At 46.7% G+C, this 24,600-nt stretch overlaps 1 protein-coding gene across 1 annotated transcript in view; it reads left to right on the forward strand.

Annotated features, from left to right (window-relative positions):
* The first annotated feature begins 1,237 nt into the window (after positions 1-1,237).
* PIGQ (phosphatidylinositol glycan anchor biosynthesis class Q) overlaps positions 1,238-24,600 on the forward strand; it is a 31,507-nt gene continuing 8,144 nt past the window's right edge. Inside the window, exons 1-7 of the mRNA XM_083372799.1 lie at positions 1,238-1,349; positions 2,033-2,733; positions 12,798-12,929; positions 15,298-15,418; positions 18,302-18,428; positions 19,642-19,795; positions 24,008-24,119. Of these exons, the coding sequence (XP_083228925.1) occupies positions 2,060-2,733; positions 12,798-12,929; positions 15,298-15,418; positions 18,302-18,428; positions 19,642-19,795; positions 24,008-24,119 (1,320 nt within the window). The 5' untranslated portion in view covers positions 1,238-1,349; positions 2,033-2,059. The remainder of the gene's footprint in view (positions 1,350-2,032; positions 2,734-12,797; positions 12,930-15,297; positions 15,419-18,301; positions 18,429-19,641; positions 19,796-24,007; positions 24,120-24,600) is intronic.

Below are 24,600 nucleotides of genomic sequence, written 5' to 3' on the forward strand. Positions count from 1 at the left end.
AATTAAGCTGGTGATAATGAAAGAGCTTAAACTACTATTTGTGGGGGTGGAAGGGTGTGTGTGTGTGTGTGTGTGTGTGTGTGAGGCTATTGCTAAAGACACTGGAGCCCTGTAAGATTAAATAGCAATAGCAGTTTGACTTATATACCACTTCACAGTGCTTTAGAGCCCTCTCTAAGTGGTTTACAGAGTCAGCAATCCAAGTAATGATACACAAACCCTCTATGCGGGTACGGCACTGGCCCCAAACCTGGATCTCCAAGTCAGCTTTCCAGTCGATCACCTCTGGCACTGCATCACGTAGATCTTCTGGGGAACCAGAGAATGCACATTGTGGGCAATCTTGCACAATACGCTTAACAGTTTGCATATCAGCACCACAATCGCAACAAGGGCAGAGGGACTTCCTCCAGTATCACACCTAATTCTGTTCAATTTCAACCAGACAGAACAAGGCAGGATAAAATCAGGTTGTTTGATAGAGGGATCACTAATGGGCAGGACACAAGAATAGCAACAGCAATAGCACGTAGATTTATATACCGCTTCACAGTACGCTTTACAGCCCTCTCTAAGGGGTTGACAGAGTCAGCCTCTTGCCCCCCCCCAACAATCTAGGTCCTCATTTTACCAACCTCGGAAGGATGGAAGGCTGAGTCAACCTTGAGCTGGTCAGGATCAAACTGGTGGCCGTTGGCAGAGTCAGCCTGCAATATTGCATTGTAACCACTGTGCCACCACAGCTCAATGCTGGGTACTCCAGCTGGGCGCTCTATAGAAACTTCCCATTAAGAACTCAATTATCTTTTAACTGCAAAAACGTGGTTACACAACACCCCACATTATGCTGGGGTGTAGAAGGGAACCTGCATTCCTCGTTTTTGAGGGCGACCCCAGTGTCGTGATTTTAAATGCCTTTGGAGTCAAACCAGTATTCGACTTAACATCTCAGCTGAAATGCTTGCTTTTAATTAATTAGACCACCCAGTTATTTCTTTTGGAGAACCCCAGTTCTGAACCATAGATTGCAACTGGCTTTTGAGCCAATTCATTAATCTAATCCGCTGTGGCAGTCCTTGTGCTTGTTAGTTTAATCATCTGATTAATTAACTTAATTGTTCCCATGGCAGCTGTATAAAGAAATGCCATTTTATCCGCATTTCATAGTTGGAGGGGGGGGGGGAAATAGTTGGGAGAGCCTTTAGCTCCCCTTTGTAATGGGTGATTAACTGAGAGACGACTGTCTAACCTATTTATTCTATTTATATTCCATCTTTTATTTTTGTACAACTCGAGAAAGCATACGTAATGTTCCTGCCTCCTCTTTTGCCCACAAACAACCTTGTAAGGTGGGTTGGATTGAGACAGACTGACTGACTCAAAATCACCGTGGGGTTTGTCTCAGGAAGGACTCGAACTCATAACCTCCTGGACTGTATCCAGCACTGTAATCCAGTATTGTAATTGTCTACCTCAATCTGGCTCTCATATTTAACCTATGCTTCGAATACTCAGTAAAGAAAAGTTCACCAGGGCACGCAGCAATCTGTCCCACATTTAATTACCGTATTTATTGGCGTATAACACGCACACATCATTTGCCCCCTATTTTCAGGAAGAAAAAGTGCGTGTTATACGCCGATAAATACGGTAGCTCTTTTCCTTAGGAAGCTTCTCCTGTTTAGGTGAAATATTCTGTCTTAATTTTTCAGACAGAATTCTGAGCCACAGAGAAAGGGGAAATTTCTGCCCCAACTTTTGTGTGTTGGCCATTTATATTTGGGGAGCTGTTACTGTTACGTCCAGCTAAACATACCAAATCTTTCAGCTGTCCTTAGTAAGATTTCAGGGTACTTTTCTTTTGATCTTTCGTTTATCCTCCTGGTTTTTGAACAATCCAGCTGTTCTCCTGCGAAACAGCAACAAAAGTTATTTCCTTCAGTTTAAGGCTTCATCTCTTAATTCGCTCCAGTGCGTGAATTCAGAAGCAGCTCATTGATTTTGTTTTTCTGTTTCTGTTTCTTTTCTCTAGGACTTATAAATCTCCGATTTCCACATCATGGTGTTTAAAGTCTTTTTCCCTCTTTGCTGCGCTTCGGCCGAAAGTGGCCTTCTGATTGGACGATGGATTCCAGAACAGAACTCCATCGTTGTCCTGGCTGTGGTCCATTTCCCGTTGATTCCTGCTCAGGTGAAGCAGTATCTCTCCAAAATGCAACACGCCACCCAAGTCCGACTGTCGGTGTTGGGCTCTTGGACTAACAGCCAAGAAAAAGAGAGCTTGCAAAGGTTCCTGGAAGACCTGGGCGCCATCTTTTCCCAGGGCCCCTGGATCCAGCTCAGCAGGCCCAAAGGCAGCAGGTTTTGGAACTGTCTGGCCAACTGGAAGGAATCCAGCAGCAGCAGAGACGTCGAAGAAACCATCGTGATCTATTACGACCAGCGTAAAGTGATGCTGTCGCAGCTTCATCCTCCTCCTAACAAGCACGGCGTTCCTTCCGATCCCAAGGCAGCCGACGCTTCCAGGCTGGCTGCCGTGTTCGACAGTGTCGCGAAAAGCAAAGTGCTGTTCGTGCAGGACCAGTATGACGAGGGCCCCATCAGGCTGACCCACTGGCAGTCCGAAGGGGTGGAGGCCAGCATTATCGTAGAGCTGCTGAAACAGGTCTCTGCCCCTGCCTGTGTGCTGGTCAGCCTCCTCCTCTCTCTCGTGTCTGGCGTCTGCAAAAGCAGGTAGGTGGGTCGAACGGGAAGAAATGATGGGGAGATGACAGAATTCAGAGGCTGGGAACCGTCTCCTAGTGACAGCGAGCTCACGTGTGGTAGAAGGCGACACGGTGCCTCTTCCCTTGCTGTTGAAACATCAGTGGTTCCCGTAGCAAGTGTCTCGAAGGAAGAACAAGGGCTGGATCTTGTCACCACCCTAATTCTCCATTCTTTCCTATTAACGGATGACTTAAAACAGCGCTCTTCAAATCAAGCTTGATCATTCCTTTCCTGCAGCACCGAAATCCCAGGTGCGAAATGGACTTTTGCAACAACAGGGGTTGCTTGTTCGTTTACATCTCACTTTTATTATTTTCACTAATACCTCAAGGTGGTGAACACACAAAAGCCTTTCCCCTATTTTCCCCACGACAACAACCCTGTGGGTTGACTTGGGCTGAAAGAGAGTGACTAGCCCAAAGTCGCCTAGCTGGCTTTCATGCCTAAGGCAGAACTCACCGTCTCCTGATTTGTTGACCCAAAGTAATCTAGCTATCTTTCATGCCTAAGGCAGGACTAGAACTCCCAGTCTCCTGGTGATTGACCCAAAGTCACCTAGCTATCTTTCATGCCTAAGGCAGGACTAGAACTCACTGTCTTGACCCAGAGTCACCTAGCTATCTTTCATGCTTAAGGTAGGACTAGAACTCACTGTCTTCTGGTTTGTTGACCCAAAGTCACCTAGCTATCTTTCATGCCTAAGGCAGGACTAGAACTCACTGTCTCCTGGTGGTTGATCCAGAGTCACCTAGCCAGCTTTCATGCCTAAGGCAGGACTAGAACTCACTGTCTCCTGGTGGTTTACCCAGAGTCACCTAGCTATCTTTCATGCCTAAAGCAGGACTAGAACTCACTGTCTTCTGGTTTGTTAACCCAAAGTAACCTAGCTATCTTTCAGGCCTAAGGCGGGACTAGAACTCCCAGTCTCCTGGTGATTGGCCCAAAGTCACCCAGCTGGCTTTCATGGCTAAGGCGGGACTAGAACTCCCAGTCTCCTGGTGATTGACCCAAAGTCACCTAGCTATCTTTCATTCCTAAGGCAGGACTAGAACTCACAGTCTCCTGGTGATTGGCCCAGAGCCACCCAGCTGGCTTTCAGACCTAAGGCGAGACTAGAACTCCCAGTCTCCTGGTGATTGACCCAAAGTCACCTAGCTATCTTTCATGCCTAAGGCAGGACTAGAACTCACTGTCTCCTGGTGGTTGACCCAGAGTCACCTAGCCAGCTTTCATGCCTAAAGCAGGACTAGAACTTACTATCTCCTGGTGGTTGACCCAAAGTCACCTAGCCAGCTTTCATGCCTAAAGCAGGTCTAGAACTTACTATCTCCTGGTGGTTGACCCAAAGTCACCTAGTCAGCTTTCATGCCTAAGGCAGGACTAGAACTCACTGTCTCCTAGTTTGTAGCCTAGTGCCTTCACCACTAGACACACTGGCTCTCAGAAGTTGAGAAAGTCAAGTTCTGTGGACTCAGAAGCGGGAGTTTAGCAGTCGCAAAGCCCCGTGTTGTCAACTCTCCATCCAGGCTAAGTCCTCCCCAGTGTTTCGAATGGGAAATCCTGGAAGATTCCCAAAATGCAAACTTCCCACCTGTAATCCTGAGTGGGTGTGAAATTAAAAGCTTATACTTTAGAGCTGAGTAGGGGATCTCATTGTACTGCCGAGAGGGAAAGGGGATTGAAGTTTTGTTTCCAAGCTGGCAAAGGGCAACTGGATTAATTCCATTCGGAGAGTAGCTTCTCAGCCATTCACGAGCAAACCTTCGTCAGGGCCGCCTCGGGCTATGAAAACAGAAACCATGGACAGGTTTCCAACGGAGTAATGCTGTCGTAAAAGATTACAGCTAAGGTATTCATACTATCTGTGGGAAGTAGAAGCCTACTAGCTTTCACATGCATTTGAAATGCCTGCGGGGAGCCAAAGGCCGTTAGAAAACTACAGTCTTGTGCATACAGATGACTCACATCAGCCTGGTTTAAAGCATTTGCTGTTGAGCTAATCCATGGTTATTTGCGAAGCATTCATTGAAAGTCAGATTGTCAAGCTGCTAAAGAAGCCGGCTGAATGCTGTTCAAATCTGAGACGCAGGGAATCTTGGATCCTATTCTAAAGGACGACGGGGACTAGTGACTTTTTCCTGAGATGAAGTCAGGGAAAGCATGCTGGGAGAGACAAAACCTCAACAACTTTAAAAGGGGTGGACTTCAACTCCCAGAATTCCTGAGCCGGCCATGCTGAGGAGAAATGGAGAAGTTTCCATACTGAGCCATGGCTGGCTCAGGAATTCTGGGAGTTGAAGTCCACGAGTCACAAAAGAGCCAAGGTTGCCTACCCCTGCCCTAGCCAGTACTCCCAGAATTCCCCAGTCAACTTTAAAAGGTGTGGACTTCAACTCCCAGAATTCTCCAGCCAGCCTGTTGAAGATGAGGCCTGGCCCCACATTGGCTTAGGGGTTGCGGGGGGGGGGGGGCTGTGTCAAATTCTGTAACCTACAGTAAGGCAGCTCTGTGCTGTCTGCACAAGATACCTTGATTCTTTAATCAAAGCTGCATCCTACCCATTTTTCTGTGGGAGGTAATGGAGCTTTGCCAATAAAATTAGAAGAACGAGCACTGCAAATGGACATCAGTTTATATTCAAAGTGTTGTGTGTTTTGACAGTCAGCTTGACGTGGTTAAGGCATCAGTTCTAGCCCCATCTTTGGCATGAAACCAGCTAGGTCAGGGGTCCCCGACCTGTGGACTGTGGACCGGGAGGGGTTTGCAACTGGGCTGCGGAAACGACCGGCGAGCGCGCGTGCGTGCATGCAAGATGCAATTTCACTTGCACAAGCATCGGGCAGCGTGTGCATGCGTGTGGTCCATTAAAGTGAGCAGCGGGTGTGTTTGCACGCGGCTGGCACAATTGGAGCGGCGTGTGCGTGCACTTGCCGGCTGCTCACACAGAGCCATCTCCTCTTTCCCCCCCCCTTCCTCACCAGGAAGGTTGCGGGGGGGGGGACTCTGAGCTAGGTTATCTTGGGCCAGTCACTTTCTCTCAGCCCTAGGAAGAGGGGAATGGCGCAAGCCACTTCTGAAAAACCTTGCCAAGGAAACTGCAGGGACTTGCCCAGGCAATCCCTGAGAATCGGACACGATTGAACCGAAGTGGGAAAAATGTAAGTTTGATCGTTCAGGCTACAAAGAGCGATAATGCGTGCGAGGGAGGCGGTTGCCGTCATTGTACATTTAAGGAAGAGCGACGAGGGTTCTTGGTTTGTTCTTTAGCACCATCTCTTGGTCAGTAAGGGTTTACTTCATGTCTCTGTTTTTTAAAAGAGTAAGCTTGCTTGTGATCTTCCCTGCTGAGCATGCACAGGCACGTTTTTTGTGGCCAATAGGCCTATATCAGGATGTGTGCTAAAAGGCTATCACTTTGCCGCTCGTGCTTTGGGTGCAGGTTGAAGGAAAGAGAGCACAACTTGTGAAAGGGGCAAAATAGGAGAAATCAGTCTGGCTTCTCCAGTGTGATGTTTTCAACTCTTAGTCCTTTAACGTTTTCTTGTAAGTGTCATCAAACATTACAGCATCACGTGCCTTCATCTTACATTCACCTTGTGGGTCAGAAGTTGCTTAAAAGGAGCACATCGGATAAACCTACTTGCACAGGGATACAGGCAACCACACCATAAAGCTATTTTGGGGTAGACAAAATCTGCAACAGGACGTTACACTGGTGTGCTAACTGGGAACTGCTTTGTGTATTTGGTACACAATCTTTCCTGTGTTTATCGGAATTCTTGTTCATTCACTTTTGAGCCCGTTTCTTTCTCTCTCTTTTTTTAATGGTTTCTTGTATAGAGATTTTGTTATATTTCTGAAATCCCGCAGACTGGTAAACCCTCTGGATCCGTGCATTTTAGATACCTAATGATCTCCATTGGGCAGGGGGGGGGGACGGGTTTGTGGTTAATTTTGTTCAAATGCATTCAACAGCAAAAAAAATTTGAAATGACGAGTTCTTAAGAACATACAGGTAGTGTTCACTTAACAATCCCTGAATGACAAAAATCCCACACAGTTTTGCAGAAAGTCGACAATGCTCAAGTGCTTTATTAAAGAGAAAGGATCGTCATTTTTTTTCCTGACAGTCTTAAGCAAAAATAAATGATTCCAACCGTATAAAGGGGTGTTTTTTTTGCCTCTGCAGTCTTTCACCCATGAATATAGGATTGATATATTCTTTCATAAAAATAGTAGACGTCTATGGAAATTGGAATTAGCCATTCGAAGAAACAAATGGTTCCAGCATATGCTAGTGTGTGGGTTTTTTTTAGTGGTTTGGGCATAAAATTGTTTACTTTTTGCTGATTCATAGGCTGGAGGCATACAAAATAAAACTGAAAATATTATCTGATCCATTACATTCCTTAACTGTTCCTTCCCAGTAGCAGTGACTGGGACAGGGAGATTAAAAGCTAAAATGGTTCTCGCCTGATTTTGACAAACTGGTCAGCAAAAGGAGTCACTGGAGCTATAATATGCAGCAGGTATATTTTATATAAGCAGCACGTGTCACGTTCAATGGAATATGGAGCCATTTCAGCCTGGCTTAATTTATATCCTGCCTTTGCATTTGGAACACTTGTATTCAACCCAGAAATAGAATAATAACAGGAAATGAAATCCCATCAAGCTGAAGAGAGAAATGCAAGCCACATGAACTTGAGGTCACACATTGCGCGTAAGCAGCCATTCCTCAAAATTAACTTGCTTTTTATTCCTTCCGCCAATTTCCTAGGGATTCTATCTGGGGAGGTTGTGCTTGGTAGCTAGGCAATGCCATATTGGAAGGATAACGTTCGCTGTGGCCTCTTTGCCTTATATTTTTACCTGTAAACTTTCTGCTCTTTCGTTATTACCATATCTTCAAGTAGCATAAAATTAGAAGAATAGAATAGAATAGAATAGAATAGAATAGAATAGAATAGAATAGAATAGAATAATAGAATGGAATGGAATGGAATGGAATGGAATAGAATAGAATAGAATAGAATAGAAGAATAGAATAGAATAGAATAGAATAGAATAGAATAGAATAGAACAGAATAGAATAGAATGGGACCTTGGAGGTCTTCTAGTCCAGCCCCCTGCTCAAGCAGGAGAACCTATACCATCTCAGACAGGTGAATGTCCAGTCTCCTCTTTAAAATCTCCAGTGATGGAGCGCCCACGATTTCTGGTAGCAAGCTGTTCCACTGGCTGATTGTCCTCACTGTCAGGAAGTAATAGAAATAGACTTCAGTGTGCGTATATATACATATTTGAAGGGTGTATGTATGTACAAAGGGTGTATCAAGAGTCAGGCCCCCTAAGCCAACAAGGAGCCACAGGCGACATCACACTAGAATTTGCAGGCGTGTTACTATATTTAAGAATGTTTAAACGTCGTATGTCGAACCAGTCAGGAAGCTGTTGTTATTTCTCAGGCTAAGCCCAAGAATGACAAAGAGCAATTCAGCCAGAATTCAGTTCTTTATTTGCTTACACCCAGTTGACAGAATCTTGCTGGACTAAATCTAACAGATATTTACCCTGGGATATTCTAGGGAGTGGCTATCCTGACTCTCTTCCTTTGTCTCTGATCCAGTTTCTGCCTCTTGTCCCACTCCCGTTTTCTGGAATGTATTCCTTCCTTCCTGGGAAACAGCCCCTTCGCTGTAGTCCCATCGTACCAGCTCCTCCTCCGTAGGCACCATTTCTCACATTATTTTTATTTTTGTTATTATTTTTATTATCATTACAGTATTATTTTATTGTGCACACGCGCGTGCACACACACACACACACAAACGCATACACGTACGTGCTGTGAGGGGTGAGGGACAGGCCCAAAGTCACCCAGCCATCTTGCATGCCTAAGGCAGGACTAGAATTCTCAGTCTCCTAGCTTTTAGGGCAGCACCTTCACCGCTATCCCAAACTGGCTTAGAAGAAAATGGCAACCAATTCAGAACATTTATATCCCACCTTTCATTTGGGAGCTCAAGTGGCATGCATACCGTTCTCTCCTGTTTCCCCCTCCCCGCCAAAAAAAACAACCCCCAATCCTGCAAGGTAGGCCAGGCTAACAGAGTGCCTGGTCCAAAATTATTCAGGAAGCTTCTGCAGCTGACGATGGACTGGAACTGAATCCAACATTGTCATTGTATGGTGATTAAGTTTGGCCTGGCTGAGTTTGAAAAACCCTCCCACTTACTTCACTGTATTTATCAACTGAAAGATTGACTATTTCTTTAATCAACCAATCAGGATGCCCTTCTATTAAAAAAAAAATCTTGAATAGATCTAACAGTTTCAAGACCTTCGGCAATTAAAAAGAAAGAACGTCTTCCTACAGTTCTAGCCGCTAGTGAAATAGAAGGCAGGCGTGCTACTCGGTGCTTTAAATTTTTATTAGACTGAGATAAGGTAAAAGGTAAAGGTAAAGGTTCCCCCGCATATGCATGCTAATCGTTTCCGACTCTAGGGGCCGGTGCTCATCTCCGTTTCAAAGCCAAAGAGCCAGCGCTTGTCCGAGGACGTCTCCGTGGTCATGTGGCCGGCATGACTGGACGCCAAAGGCGCACGAAACGCTGTTACCTTCCCACCGTAGTGGTCCCTATTTTTCTACTTGCATTTTTACGTGCTTTCGAACTGCTAGGTTGGCAGAAGCTGGGACGAATAACAGGCGCTCACTCTGCTACGTGGCACTCGGGATTCGACCCGCCAAACTGCTGACCTTCTGATCGACAAGCTCAGCGTCCTAACCCACTGGGCCACCGCGTCCCTAGAATGAGATACAGTCCCATTATTTACCGTCAGAACGAGACTACAAAAGCTGATGCCTTGTAGTCAAACATGTCTGTCAGATTCTTTCTGATTTCTTGCCACTGTAGACCTAACACAACTCTCTTCCTATAAATTCCCCTTGTGAATTCCAAAATAAGAGATGAAAGGAAACAGCATCTCCGGCGAGTCTCTTTAGTTCACTTTTCCAGGATGGGCTGCTGGCTCAAATGAGCTTTCCTCTGTCACTTTGGGTTCCGTAGCAGAGTGTTCATTTTGCTCCTGAGAGGTTACCAGCAACCTCCTGGGATTACTCGGACAAGCTGCTAAGCTGAGAAAAAAAAAGTCACTCCATTGCATTTGACAAGGATTGTTTATTGGATAAGAGGAAGAGAGGTTGTGTGGAATTGGGTTTTAACCTGCAAACAACCTTTTATAAAATGTATAGAGCCCCAGAGGGCTGGCCTGGACAGGTCTCTCTGATTCTTCACCAACTGCATGGTTATTACTGATGCTTCCGAGTGATAGCAATAGCAGTAACACTTAGACTTACACATCGCTTCGTAGCGCTTTACAGCCCTCTCTAAGCAGTTTGCAGAGTCAGCCTGTTGCCCCCCCCCAAAAGTCTGGGTCCTCATTTTATCGACCGTGGAAGGACAGAAAGCCGAGTCAACCTTGAGCTGGTCAGGATCGAACTCCTGGCGTTTGGAACGCAGAGTTAGCCTGCAATACCGCATTCTAACCACTGCGCCACCATTGGCTTTAATTTTGATAGACGCAGCACTGACCAGGTGACAACTAGAAAGCGTGACTGTTGAAGACACTTGCAGTAGTTGGCACTCTGCACCAGTCTATCATCTCGATGCTCCTGGCTTTGGAGGTTGAATGATAGATAATAACAGAAGGAGATAACAGAATCATAGAGTTGGAAGGGACCTTGGGGTCCTCTAGTGCAACCCCCTACTCAAATAGGAGACCCTGCCTATGCCACTCTAGACAAGCAGCTGTCCAGTCTCTTCTTAAAAACCTCCAGTGTTGGACCACCCACAACTTCTGAAGGCAAACCGTTCCACTGGTTAATTGTTCTCGCTGTCTGGAAATGTCTCCCTAGTTCTAGGTTGATTAATTTCCATCCATTGCTTCTTGTTCTGCCTTCAGGTGCTTTGAAAAATAGGTTGTCCCCCTCTCCTTTGTGGCAGCCCCTCAACTGTTGGAACACTGCCATCGTGTCACCCCTAGTTCTAGACTTTGTTGTTTGTTGTTAGTTGCGAAGTCGTGTCCGACCCATCACGACCCTATGGACAATGTTCCTCCAGGCCTTCCTGTCCTCTACCATCTTCTGGATTCCATCTGGGCTCACGCCTACTGCTTCAGTGACTCCATCCAGCCACCTCATTCTGTGTTGTCCCCTTCTTCTCTTGCCCTCAATTTTTCCCAGCATTAGGCTCTTCTCCAGTGAGTCCTTCCTTCTCATTAGGTGGCCAAAGAATTTGAGTTTTAGCTTCAGGATCTGGCCTTCTAAAGAGCAGTCAGGGTTGATCTCCTCTAGGACTGACCGGTTTGATCGCCTTGCAGTCCAAGGGACTCGCAGGAGTCTTCTCCAGCACCATAGTTCAAAGGCTTCAATTCTTTGGTGCTCAGCCTTTCTTATGGTCCAGCTTTCACTGCCATACATTGCAACTGGGAAGACCATAGCCTTGACTATACGCACTTTTGTTGACAGGGTGATGTCTCTGCTTTTTAGTGTGCTGTCTAGATTTGCCATGGCTTTCCTCCCAAGGAGCAAGCGTCTTTTAATTTCTTGGCTACAGTCCCCATCTGCAGTGATCTTGGAGCCCAGGAAAATAAAATCTGTCACTACCTCCATTTCTTCCCCATCTATTTGCCAGGAATTGAGAGGGCCAGATGCCATGATCTTGGTTTTCTTAATGTTTAGTTTCAACCCAAGTTAAACTCAATTCCAGCAACCGTTCGTCGTATGTCTTAACCCCCAGTCCCCTAATCATCTTTGTTCTCTTTTCTGCACAAAATCCCAGTGGGAATATCTGGACTCTGGAACTGTTGCAGTCCTTGTTCTTTGAAATTAGGGACAGTGATACCTTTGCATGCCAAGCTTATATACATGTGTTTATTGCAGTGTATATATCCTGCAGCAATCCATTGAGTTCTTTGGAAGCAAAGTACATCTTCTAATTGCTTTGTATACATCTTGTGTAATTTGATTTTACCGACTGCAGCGTTTTATCCAGCATCTCTGTTCCTGTCTCCTGATATTAAATACTAGATCCTTGAAAATGTGTTAATGAAGAGGCTGCACTTGTCACTTCCAAGCACTGATTTTAGCTCCAGCAGTTGCTCTTTATTACACTTGTGGACATAATTTATTAGAAAGGTTTGGGAGGAAATAGCCCCTTTGCAATTAGCCTTCAGGAGATGACACCCTGATGCCTGTAAAAGTGCGGTCGTTAATTTTGAAATGTCATATGGAATTGAACTATCAGAACTATGCCAGCTTATTGTCCAAGTGAGCAGTGGCATATTTTAATCAGTCTTCCGGGCCAAAATTCCCAGCCTGTGGAAAGCTAGCATGTCGGGGAGTAAAGTTTTGATTTAGGCATTAGTTTGTTACAGCCAGCTCTAGATAATAATAATAATAATAATAATAATAATAATAATAATAATAATAATAATAATAATAATAATAATAATAATAATATAATATAATATAATATTGATGATGATGATGATGATGATGAAGAAGAAGAAGAAGAAGAAGAAGAAGAAGAAGAAGAAGAAGAAGAAGAAGAAGAAGAAAAGAAGAAGAAGAAGAAGAAGTAGTAGTTAGTAGTTAGTTGTTGTTGTTGTTGGAAGGGACCTTGGAGGTCATCTATTCCACCCCCCTGCTCAGGCAGGAAACCCTATCCCATTTCAGACAAATGGCTGGCCAGTCTCTTCTTAGAAACTTCCAGTGTTGGAGCATTCACCACTTCTGGAGGCAGGTTGTTCCACTGGTGAATTGTCAGGAAATTCCTCCTTAGTTCTAGGTTGCTTCTCCCTTTGATTAGTTTCCATCTGTGACAAGTTGGTCCCTTCCAACTTTATTATGATTATGATTATTACTACTACTCTGTTGCTTTCTGAGAAGCAGAAGTTATGGGAGGTAGGCTGATGCTTCCTTAGCAGCCAGATGGTTTTATTGGGGTGCCCATCTGTCTTTTCTCCAGGGCACTGACATTTTGGCCCCTGTCTTTCGTCTGGAGCAAACTTTCAACGTATGAGCAGTTGAGGCATCGCTTCCAGCATCTCCAGGTCATCAGCAGCGAGAAGGCAGCTTCGGATCAGGCGCAGGTGATGAGGTAAGAAATTCCTCAGCGCAAAATGAAGAATTTCCCCATCCTGGCAGGTTGCACGACTAATATCCAAAGATATTACCGGTAACCTTTCAGTTACGAACCACAGTTGGGCTCCGAACTTCCATTGCTAAACAAGGCGATTGTCAAGGGACTCATCCCGGTTTTATTGCCTTTTTTTTGTTTGCTGCGGGTTATTAAGTGGATCGTTGCAGTTGTTAAGTGAATCACACGCTCGGTAAGCCAATCCGTCTTTTCCCCCCCCCATTGACTTTGCACGGCTGGGAAGGTCACAAGTGGCCATCACGTGGCCCTGGGGTGCCGCAGCCGTGGAAATAAGCGCCTGACTTTTGATTACGTGGTCCCGGGGATGCTGCACCAATCCTAAGTGCAAGGAGCAGTCGTAAGTTCCCTTTTCCAGTGCCACTGCAACGCTGAACGGTCGCTCAATGAACGGTTGTAACTTAAGGACTACCTGTATGATATTTGCATCAGGGGCCACTATTTATTCCACTTGCTAGCATTAGGACCGTGGAGATCCAAAAAACTACTCTGGAATACCCAAAGGGCCGTCTTCTCCCCCACCCCTCCATTTTTTGGGGTGCTTAGACCCAGGGGTCTTCCAACCTGTCCCTTTGATGACTTGTGGACTTCAACTCCCAGAATTCCTCAGCCAGCCACTGGCTGAGGAATTCTGGGAGTTGAAGTCCACAAGTCATCAAAGGGCCAGGTTGGAAGACCCCTGGCTTAAATAAACTGAGAGAGGGCAGCTGTTTCTTCTCAACCTGGCCAGCTTTAAGACATGTGGACTTCAGTTCCCAAGAATTCTCTTAGTCAGCAAGCTAAGGAAACATTTGGTTTCATCAACTCAAAAAAAAATGCAACAAGCCTGGTTTAAGCACACACACCCCAAACCTAACTGGAATGTGTTTTTTTGAAACACTTTTAACTTGCAGGGATTCCTCACCATATAGGCCAATTCAGGTCGTCCGAGAAGCCATGGTTTCCCGTTACCTTACTCTGATGGCATGAGTCTTGAGTTTGGGGTGCCCCCTCCCTTTCTTTCCACTCGCAGGGAGGGTGTAGGCCACTGTGCAAAGACCTCCATATATGACGCAAGCGGGAACTGCTAAACTGTCGGTTGGCGTCTAAAAATAAGATTCGCTCCTGGCTTATTTGAAGAAATTGCATGCCTTTGTTTCCAGCTGTAACAAGAAACGGTGGTTTGGATAAAAAGCCATAGGGAGAAAATGTCAGGTTCCTTGTTATGTTAGTACAAGAGGAGGGGAAGAGGGAGGGGGAGAGAGAGAGGGAGGGAGGGAGGGAGGGAGAAAGAGAGAGAGAGAGAGAGAGAGAAACACGGAGTGGGCATTTTGGTGTCACAGTAGGTTTATATGCAGAGAGCTACCTGGGGTATTGCCTTTGTGTGTGTGTGTGTGTGTGTGTGTGTGTGTGTGTGTGTGTGTAAGGGAGGGAGGGAGAAGGTTTTTTATAAGTGAGGACAGAACATTCTGTTTCCCAAAATACAGTTGTGTGTGTGGGCATGCTTCTCATTGTTTCTGAAAACATTCTGTTCCATTGTGTTTATATTTTATGATGCCGCACCTGAAAGACTCACATTGGACTGAAAATTGGGTTCCCCCCCCCATGCTGCTGCTGCCCCCGTACCAACCACTGCCCACACAACTTCCATTTCTATCCAGCAAGAGAGAGTTGCCCAGGAAACAGGCTGGCATGCCAACCCTGGCACGGCTGTAGAGAATAGCTGTACAGCACCTGCCCCTCCATGGTTGCAGAAGCCTCAGATGCCTTTGAAAAGCTCCTGGATTCTACTTTTTCCATTTACAGGTAGCCCTTGACTTATCACTATTCGTTTAGTGACGTTCAGAGTTACAGCGGCACTGAGAAAGGTGACTTGCCTCTGTTCCTTACAGTTGCAGCCATCGTAGTATCCCCACAGCTGTGGCCAGGCGTGTTTGGAAAAATCTAGCTGATGGCGTCTTATTGTAGATGACCCGGCTCAGCCCGATGGAGGAGTTAAACGCATCATCAGTCATGAATCCCTGAGCGCCCATGAGAGATCTAAGTCCAGCTCCCTTTGAATTCCTTCTATTTTTATCCCCCGCTAATTTCCCTTGGCTGTGAGTAGTTCAGATTCTTGTAGAGAGCTCAAGCTTAAAATAAACCTTGATACGCATTTGAACCGCCTGGATCTCATGATTTCCCTGCTGCTTGACACTTACTCAACAAACCGATGGTGCGTGTAACGTGTAAACTAGGTTCTCCTCCTACAAGAAAAGCTTGAATGTGGTGTCTGAATTTGGAGGAACGTTTAACTCTACCTGACATGGCAAACAATGTTTTCCCAATGCAGAAAAGCCAACATCTTTGTCTCTCTCCTCATCGATGTGGCTCTGGGTGTCCTGCTCATGTCCTGGTTATATCAAAAGAACTGGATCGGTTACCTCGCCAGTGGCCTCCTCCCGATGGCAGATGTAAGTTTTCTTTGAGCGTCATAACGCTGAAGTTTAACTCAACTTGGTGGCGGTGTACAGGTAGTCCTCGACTTACAGCCACAATCATCAAGCCCAAAAGTTTCATTGTTAAGTCAGACAGCTGTTAAGCCAGCTTTGCCCCATTTGGCAACTGTTCTTGCCACACTCTTTAAGTGAATCACCACGGCTGTTAACTTTGTAACACGGTGGTTAAGTGAATCTGGCTTTCCCATTGACTTTGCTCGCCAGGAGATCGCAAAAGCGGGTCAGGTGACCCCCCACCCCCTTGACACTGCGGCCGTCACAAATATCAGCCAGTTGCCAAACGTCTGAATTTGGATCCTGCGATAGTGGGGACGCTGCAATGGCCGTAAGTGTGAAAGCTGGTCATAAGTCACTTTTTCCAATGCCGTTGTAACTTTGAACGGTCACAAAACAAATGATTGTTAAGTCGAGGACTACCTATATCAGTGATGGCGAACCTTTTAGAGACCGAGTGCCCAAACTACAACCCAAAACCCACTTATGTATCGGGTGCTGGGTGGGTGTGGCCCATTGGGTGGGCGTGGCCCATTGGATGGGTGTGGCCCATTGGGTGGGCATGGCTGCGGTGGGAACGGCAGACTGGGTGGGACTAAAAAGTTCAATCAATTAATTCCAACTTTGCAAGATCTTTTTTTTTCTCGCGAGAAGTAGAAGTAGATTGATTGAACCTTTTTTTTTTTTGCACATGGCGGCGGAGGCCTAAAGTGAAAAGGTTTCATAAAACCCAGCTGAAGGCCTAGGACTGGGGTGATGGCGTGCGTGCCCGCAGAGAGAACACGGGTGCCACATGTTCACCACCCCGGTGTTCTGTACCAGCCTGCTACCGGCCCTGCAGAAAAAGCAGGGACAACAAATGGCAAGAGGCTGGAATAAAGCCTGCCAAATTTATTAACATAAAACAGACACCAACCATTAAACAGGAGCTATGAAACAGGAACTATTCAAGCGGTTGCCTTCAGCAAACCAGCCCTCCCACACATTCCCCTTTTATACAGTTCAGGGCGTGGCTTCTCTCTGCCTCCTTCCGAGGTGCCCCATTGCCTTCCTCTGTTTACTCCTGATTGACTGCCTCCTGCGTCGGGCGTCCTTGAACAGGGCCAGCTGTGGGTCATCTTCATCCACGCTGTCAGGCTCACACAGCTGGGTCTACGTCGTGACCAGGTGGGAGGAGCCTGGCTGAGGGCTCTGCGGAGCCTCAAGGCCATCATCAGCAAGCTCTTCAACACCCCCCCTCCTCCTCCTCTGAGTCGTCCGACCCAACTGCCGAACCCACAGGCTGACCCTGAATCACAACACCCGGACCTATATGCTGGGAGGTCTCTTAAAAACGAAGCAGCGGCCTGGTTCACACACTCAGCTGAACCACCCTGTGGCTCGGTTATAGGTCTGACCCTAGGAACTAGGCCACGGCAGCTTGCCTAACAAATTTTGATTTAAATTCTCCCTGGCTTAACATATGTGCATGCAGTTAGTGTCCACTCCAGATGGGTGTGTTGTTGACTCACTCATCCTCCCAGTCTCTGCTGCCTTCTGACTATCCTTGGTGGAAGAGGTGCAGCGGAGAGCGCACGAGCTTTCTTATCTAGTAAGCAATCATGACTTGGATGCTGGTTCAAAGACATAGGCTCCTTCCCGCCCCCCGCCCTTCTCTTCAGTGGAGCATGGGTAGGAGAACTTTCTAATAGCTTGTGTCCCATTAGCCGGGACTTCCATTTGGTTTCCACCTTGGACCTTTGCTTTCGACATCAGATCCACTTCATCATTGCAAATAAAAGCCCAAACTACTTCAGATTTCTTTCGCTCTGATCCAGGACCAAATATTTCTCCTGGATTGCATCCAAAGCCTGCTTGAGCAACACGCAGAGCCGCAGCCGTCAGGAATTTCAGAATGTTCCTACCCAGTGCTTTTTTTGTAAAAGAAAAAGGTGCCGGAACTCACACATGTCATACAACCCACCTTGCCTACCCTACAAGGTTCCATCCAAAAAAGGTGCCGGAACTCCGTTCTGAGCGTTCTATGAGAAAAAAAGCCCTGAATCCTACCACAAAAATGCTTCTCTCAAGCCGCTTTACATTGTTCATTGTTTTATAAAAGCATCACCACTACCCATTTTAAGCAAAAAAAACCTTTCTCTCTCTGATGGAAGTTGGCCATGATATTGAATTAACTTAGAGCCCGGCCAGCCACCAGAGAGAAGAAGATTTGTTGTTATTCCCATAATAAATTCTTGCAGCTTTTGATTGCTAAAAGCCCTGTGGCAAATACATACAAGACCTTTCAGTCCATAAATCATAAGAACTTGTGATCCGTAGCCAAATGCTGATATAAAAAAAAAATTACATCCCTCGTGTAAAATTGCATTCCTTTGCTCTCCATCCCCCTGCCTCTTTAAGTATCCGTTCCCATTAACGCTCCTTAGCCCCAAGCCACTGAGCGCCAAAGTCACTCTTCCCCCAATCCAGGCTGAGAAAAGGCACCCTAATTTGCCATCGTGGTTTAATGGTGGCTAGTCCTGTATACATGTACGTATGCAGAAAACAAAATCTGGCCGGCGAAGATCACAGTGGGGTTTAAAATAACATCGGCCAGTGTTTCTTAAACCTTCGCAACTTTAAGATATGGCTGTTTGGGGGATTCTGGGAGTTGAAGTCCGCCTATCTTGAAGTTGCCATGGTTGAGAAACACTGTATTTGATGCTTCCAATGCGTTTTCTTTCCATGAGTAAAAAGGGAATAAAATCATTCAGAATAGCTTAGCTTTTTTTTTTTTTGGAAATCACTCTTTATCCTTTACGAGTTATTTTCCACTAATGCTGCTAATTTCTTCCTTTTTGGCAGTATATCGCCCAGCAGCTCCAGAACCTCCTGCAGTGGCTGATGGGTGTGCCAGCTGGTCTAAAAATGAACAGAGCTTTGGATCAAGTCCTGGGTCGCTTTTTCCTTTACCACATCCACCTCTGGCTTAGTAAGTGCCCTTATCTTCCTTTGTGTGTGACACGTGACAAGCTCCTTTGTGCCAGTCAAAGAAAACCGGCCGATGCCACATCGATCATTTTAGACTAGAAATCCTATCCCCCCCTTGACTTTCGTGGCTGGCAGGCACCAGGCTGGAGAAAGCAAGAACCGCGCACATCCGAATGTGTGGTTGAAGGATGGACCTCTTCTAGAGGTTCTAGAAGCTGTGTTCTGGAACCCAGGACCTGAGATTTGAGACTAGGACACGACACCTTAGAGTTGTGTGTCCCATCCTTGTCCATGTTGCTATGCAACTGTCTTTGATACCCAACAAGCACACTCGACGCTCTTACCGAGCTCATGCTTGTTTGTTCTTTGGACTGTTGGGGAGATACGTACAAAGGCGTCGTCATTTTAAGGCTCTGTTTTGTTTATTCTTGTCATTGTTCGGTAATTCCAAACTTTTGATGGCCACTGTTTGATCAGGTCTGTATGACTGTTCCTTTACAGTGTTATAGGCTCAGACATGGGTCATCAGTGGTGGTATCCAACCATCTTTTTTCTCTCCGTCTCTTTTTCCATTTACTAAGCGTGGGGATCGTCTCCATTGACTCTTACCTTGGCATGATGCACCCAACATTTCTAGGTTTTAGCTTCATGTTTGGGGCTTGCAGGAGGCAACCTGAGGTCACAACACCTGAACAATCTGTTCTTGACAGGCAGGCAAAGGATTTATTCAGATAGCAGATTCCATGCTACAATCTTGATGGGCATCATTCTCACTATTGTTTTGTAAGAGATTTGATCTTTAGGTTGGGGACGCAAAGTATGGGGGCTATTTGCAAGAACAATTGGAGGTTGAGGGGCTGCCAGAAACCTATTTTCTAGAGCACTTGAAGGCTGAACAAGAAGCAACAGATGGAAACCAATCAAGGAGAGAAGCAACCTAGGACTAAGGAGAAATTTCCTGACAGTGGGAACAATTTGCCAGTGGAACGGCTTGCCTCCAGACGTTGTGAGCGCACCATCACTGGAGGCTTTTTAGAATTGACTGGAGAGCCATATCTCTGGAATGGTGGAGGGTCTCCTGCTTGAGAGGGGGTTGAGCCGGAAGACCTCCAAGGTCCCCTTCCAACTCTATTATTCTGTTCTGTTATTTGTGATAACTCTCACTGAAGAGAGATGGTTGCTGTTTTTAAGTGCTGCTGTGTTTTCTTGTTCAGGCTACATCCATCTGATGTCTCCATTCATTGAGAAGATCTTGTGGTATGTTGGCTTGTCAGCTTGCCTTGGCTTGACCGTGGCCCTTTCCATCCTCTCCGACATCATTGCACTCCTGACGTTCCACATCTACTGTTTTTATGTCTATGGAGCCAGGTGGGTGTGCTACGTTCGCTGGGTTACCAGGCAAACAAACAGTGGAACGACTTGCCTCCCAGAAGTTGCGGGTGCTCTATCACTGGAGGTTTTTAAGAGGAGATAGGACAACCATTTGTCTGAAATGCTATAGGTTTTCCTGTTTGGGTAAGGAGTTGGAGTAGAAGACCTCCAAGCTCCTTTCTTATTCTGTTGAAGAAGTTCTCACCTTCTGCTTATCTAGTATTAAATGGGGGAATAATTGTGTTTTGTAACTGTGGACAAAAGCAAGACATCAGCCTGCGTCTCATCAATTAAGGTTTCTCAGACGGATTACAGCTCCTCCTGCTCCTTCTCTCCTCTGCCTTAATTCAGTAGAATTAAGGATTCTATCAAGACTCCTGCGAGTCCCTTGGACTGCAAGGCGATCAAACCGGTCGGTCCTAGAGGAGATCAACCCCGACTGCTCTTTAGAAGGCCAGATCCTGAAGTTGAAACTCAAGATACTTTGGCCACCTCATGAGAAGGAAGGACTCACTCAGGGGTGTCAAACTCAATTTCATTGAGGGCCGCATCAGCATTGCGGTTGCCCTCAGGGGGCCGGTTGGGTATGGCCAGGGTGGGTGTAGCCTACTGGGTGGGCGTGGCTAGAGTGCGTATGGCCTACTGGGTGGGCGTGGCCAGCTCTACATCGTTCGCATCAAGGGTGCCTATGGGGGCCTGGGCAGGAGTGGGACAGATCTGAGGGTCTCTGGCAGAAGGAGGGTCTCTGGGCCAGGGCCAAGGCAATGGGGGCCGTTCCCTCACTGTTTCCAGGATGGCTTTGCGGGCCGCATGAAACCACTTCACGGGCTGGATCTGGCCCCCGGGCCTTGTGTTTGACATGTCTGGACTCACTGGAGAAGAGCCTAATGCTGGGAAAGATTGAGGGCAAGAGAAGAAGGGGACGACAGAGAAGGAGGTGGCTGGATGGAATCACTGAAGCAGGAGGCGTGAGCTTAAATGGACTCCAGAAGATGGTAGAGGGCAGGAAGGCCTGGAGGAAGGTTGTCCATGGGGTCGCGATGGGTCGGACACGACTTCGCAGCTAACAACAACATCCATGTTAATTCTATTAAAAACAGAATTAAGAAGAGATTGGACAACCACTTGCCTTGAAATGGTGTAAGGTTTCCTGCTTGAGCAAGGGGGCCGGACTCCAAGACCCCTTTCCCACTCTGCTATTGTGTTATTAATAGTTTCAGTTTGATTAAACCATTTGACTTCCGATCTGGAAAAATTGTATTTTGGATGTAAACGTTAGAGAAAGGAACCGAAACCTGGTTTCCTTTAAAAAAAAATGTTCCCGGAATGATAGCCAAAAACTAAAACAAACTTGCACAAAATAAATCATAAGAGATTGGAAAAAAAACAACAACAACCAACCCAATTTCTTATTATGGAAAGCGGGTCAGAAAGAAATTAAGGGAGATGGGCAGACAGATAATGAGTGAGGAGGATAGTACTGATGAAAGATAGCATTTGTAACTTATTGATAAATCCAAAGCAAACAGACAGACAGACAAAACCAGATCCAGACGATATGTTTCCTAGATGCCCCCTAGCAGAATTTAAAATGTCCCAAACATTTGAGTGCCTCCAGCAGGCTTATGCTGACCAAAATACAAAAATAGCAAAGAAACAAGCGAAAAGTTGCCAGTGCATTCCATTCCCTATCCCTTCGTTAGCAAACGCGCTTTGAGGGTTGATTTCCACTTGAAAAGACTTGCTTTTTTTCCCTTCCAAGTAGCAAAAACCAAAATAAAAGCCAGACCCTCTCTTTGGGAAAGCATAGGAAGTCACAGGAATCGCATTCTTCGGCCACTTTTACATGTGGGAATTTTTCTCCGTTCTCAGACCGTCTTTTTCCCCATTGCCCTGACCTCAGGATCTCGTATTACCCTCGCTAGGTCCAGCAGCCAACCCACACAATTTCCCCATTTTCCATATATTTGTATAAGGAAGGTTATTGCTATCCTATTCAGACTGTGGCTGGGTCTCTTAAGACAAACATTCCTATCCTCTTGCAAGTACTGAACCCACCCAGCCACCTCTTACAAGGGTGGGCTGATCCTAACCCTGATCGCCCATGTGGCCGGCATCCAGAGCGTCACCTAAATTCTGCAGCCGGGCATCTGGGGGTTACAACAGGTTCCCCTCAAAAGATACTCATGTCCCAATTCGGGAGTTCCAGCAGCGGCACTGGTCACGTGACTCACCTTTAGGGTGTTTGCAGCGTTCAGAAGAACAGAATTATTGCAGAGTTGGAAGGGACCTTGGAGGTCTTCTAGTCCAACCCCCTGCTCAAGCAGAAGACTCATTACCATTTCGGACAAATGGCTGCCCAGTCTCTTTCTTAAAAACTGCCAGTGATGCGGCACCCCCAACTTCTAAGGCTCTGTGGACACATCACTGGGATTATGACTTATGCCAGTTTCATACCTATCTGGCCAATTTCTGACCAAAAATGCTTTCCCTCGCTTTGTGGCTGCCACATTTGTCTTACGACCGCCGCAAAAAAAAAAAAAAAGATAGTAAGATCCAGTCGGTCACGTAGGTGCCTTGACTTATGACCGTCATGACCTACGTTGGAAGTTCCATGTTCCATTAGCTCGTAAGTCGAGGACTGCCTGTTTTAGACTGACCTCAGATGCTCTTATCACCCAGGCTCCTTTTGAAGCTTTTTGCGTTTTCTTGCACCAACTGAAATTTCCAGAGCAACTTCCAAGGCAGCCTCATATATACAGACAGTCCTCAACTTACAACGGTTCATTTAATGACCGTTCAAAGTTACCACGGCACTGAAGAAAGCGACGACCGTTTTTCACACTTACAGCTGGGGCAGCATTCCCCCCAGGGTCAGGCCTTCCTAATCCAGGCACTCGGCAACTGACTCACATTTATGACGGCTGCGGTGTCCCGTGATCCCCTTTTGCAACCTTCTGACAAGCTAAGTCAATGGGGGGGGGGAGCCAGGTTCACTTCAGAAGCTTGTCCCTAACTTAACCGCAGTGATTCACGTAATAACTGTGGGGAGAAAGGTGGTAAAATGTGGCCAAGCTGACTTCACAACTCTTTTCGCTTAGCAACAGAAATCTGGGGCTCAGTTGCGACTGTTAAGTCGAGGAGTACCTGTAATATTTTGTAGGAATGCGAACGGGGCGGCTGTGGCGGAGAGGATTGCAGCTTAAGAGTCCATTTTAGGGGAGGAAAATTTTGAGGTCAAACCCTTTGGGCTATGTCTGTTGTTTCCCAAGCCAGAGCAAGGCGGTCTGGCGAGATTCTTGTAAACTGGTTGTCTACAACAGGGGTCTCCAACCCCCAGTCCGTGGACCGGTACCACGCCCCCTCCGGTCCACGGAAAAACCTCTCTCCACGCAGCCGGTCCCTGGTGCCCAAAAGGGTGGGGAACCTCTGCTTTCCAAGCGTGGCTATTGTAACTATTGGCTGCGTTTGCCCTTAACACTAAGCTAGCAATTGAAGGATGGTTTAACGCCCTGGCATTGCCTAGTTCAGGGGTCCCCAACCCCCAGGTCCGTGGACCAGTACCGGTCCGTGGCATGCCAGCAACCGGTCCACAAAAACAAGCTAAGCCCCATCCGTGAAATGCAGGCAGCACGTAAACGCACCCTCCTGTCCATGGAAAAACCCCTCTCCACGGAACCGGCCCCTGGTGCCCAAAAGGTTGGGGGGTCTCTGGTCTACAATAAAGAAACCTATCTGACCCGTTCTGATAGCTGTTCTGGTTGCTCGTCCCTGACGCAGCCCTTGTTATTTGAACGGACCCCACTAGAACCGAGTCTGAATTAGAAGTCCGGGGTTTCATTTCATTTCATTAAAAGAGCCTTGGTGGAGCAGTGGGCTAATGCCTCCTTAAGTAACACCAGCTGCCTGCCATTAGTGCAGGTTCGCGTCCCACCAGGCTCAAGGTTGACTCAGCCTTCCATCCTTCCAAGGTAGGTAAAATGAGGACCCAGATTGTTGGGGGCAATTAAGCTGACTTTGTAATAATGCCGCTTGGGGTGTGTGTGAAAGCCCTAATAAGCAGGCATATACATAGAATGAAGGCTACTGCTAAGCTTGTAAGCCGCCCTGAGTCTTCGGAGAAGGGCGGGATATAAATGGAATTAAAATAAAAAATAAATAAATTTCAGGGGCAATCCTGACTTTCTGTTTTTCCTTCTCTGGACCTAGGCTGTACTGCTTCAAGATTTACGGCCTGTCATCTCTGTGGCGCTTGTTCCGAGGGAAGAAGTGGAATGTCTTGAGGCAGCGTGTAGATTCCTGCTCCTACGACCTGGACCAGGTAGAGATGCGGCAAGGGCAGCACCGGCAGAGCGGGAGCGACGGGGTGTTCACCAACACGCTTCCGGGTGCATTGGGGAAAAGCTTGAATTTACTTTTATTGCCAGCAATAACCGTGAACCTGCAGAGTTACGGATGTATCCAGGCTGGGAGAAAAAAAACAAAAGGCGGTCCTCGACTTATAACAGTTCATTTAGCGATCGTTCAAAGTTACAACCTGACGGGGGAAAAAGGGACGGTTTCCCCCATCTTTACAGCCGTGGCGGCATCCCCCCCTTGTTCACATGATTTAAAGTTCAGACACTTGCCAACCGGTTCGTATTTATGGCGTTTACACTCTCCCAGGGTCACGGGGATCCCCTTTTGCGACCGTCGTGACAAGCAAAGTCAGTGGGGAGTGTGTCTGTAGGTGGGGGGGCAGATTCACGTAACGACCCGCTTTGCTAATTTTACAACTGCAGCGATTCACTTCACAACTTCGG

Source organism: Vipera ursinii (assembly GCF_947247035.1).
Source record: "Vipera ursinii genome assembly, chromosome: 13".
Classification (NCBI taxonomy): domain Eukaryota; kingdom Metazoa; phylum Chordata; class Lepidosauria; order Squamata; family Viperidae; genus Vipera; species Vipera ursinii.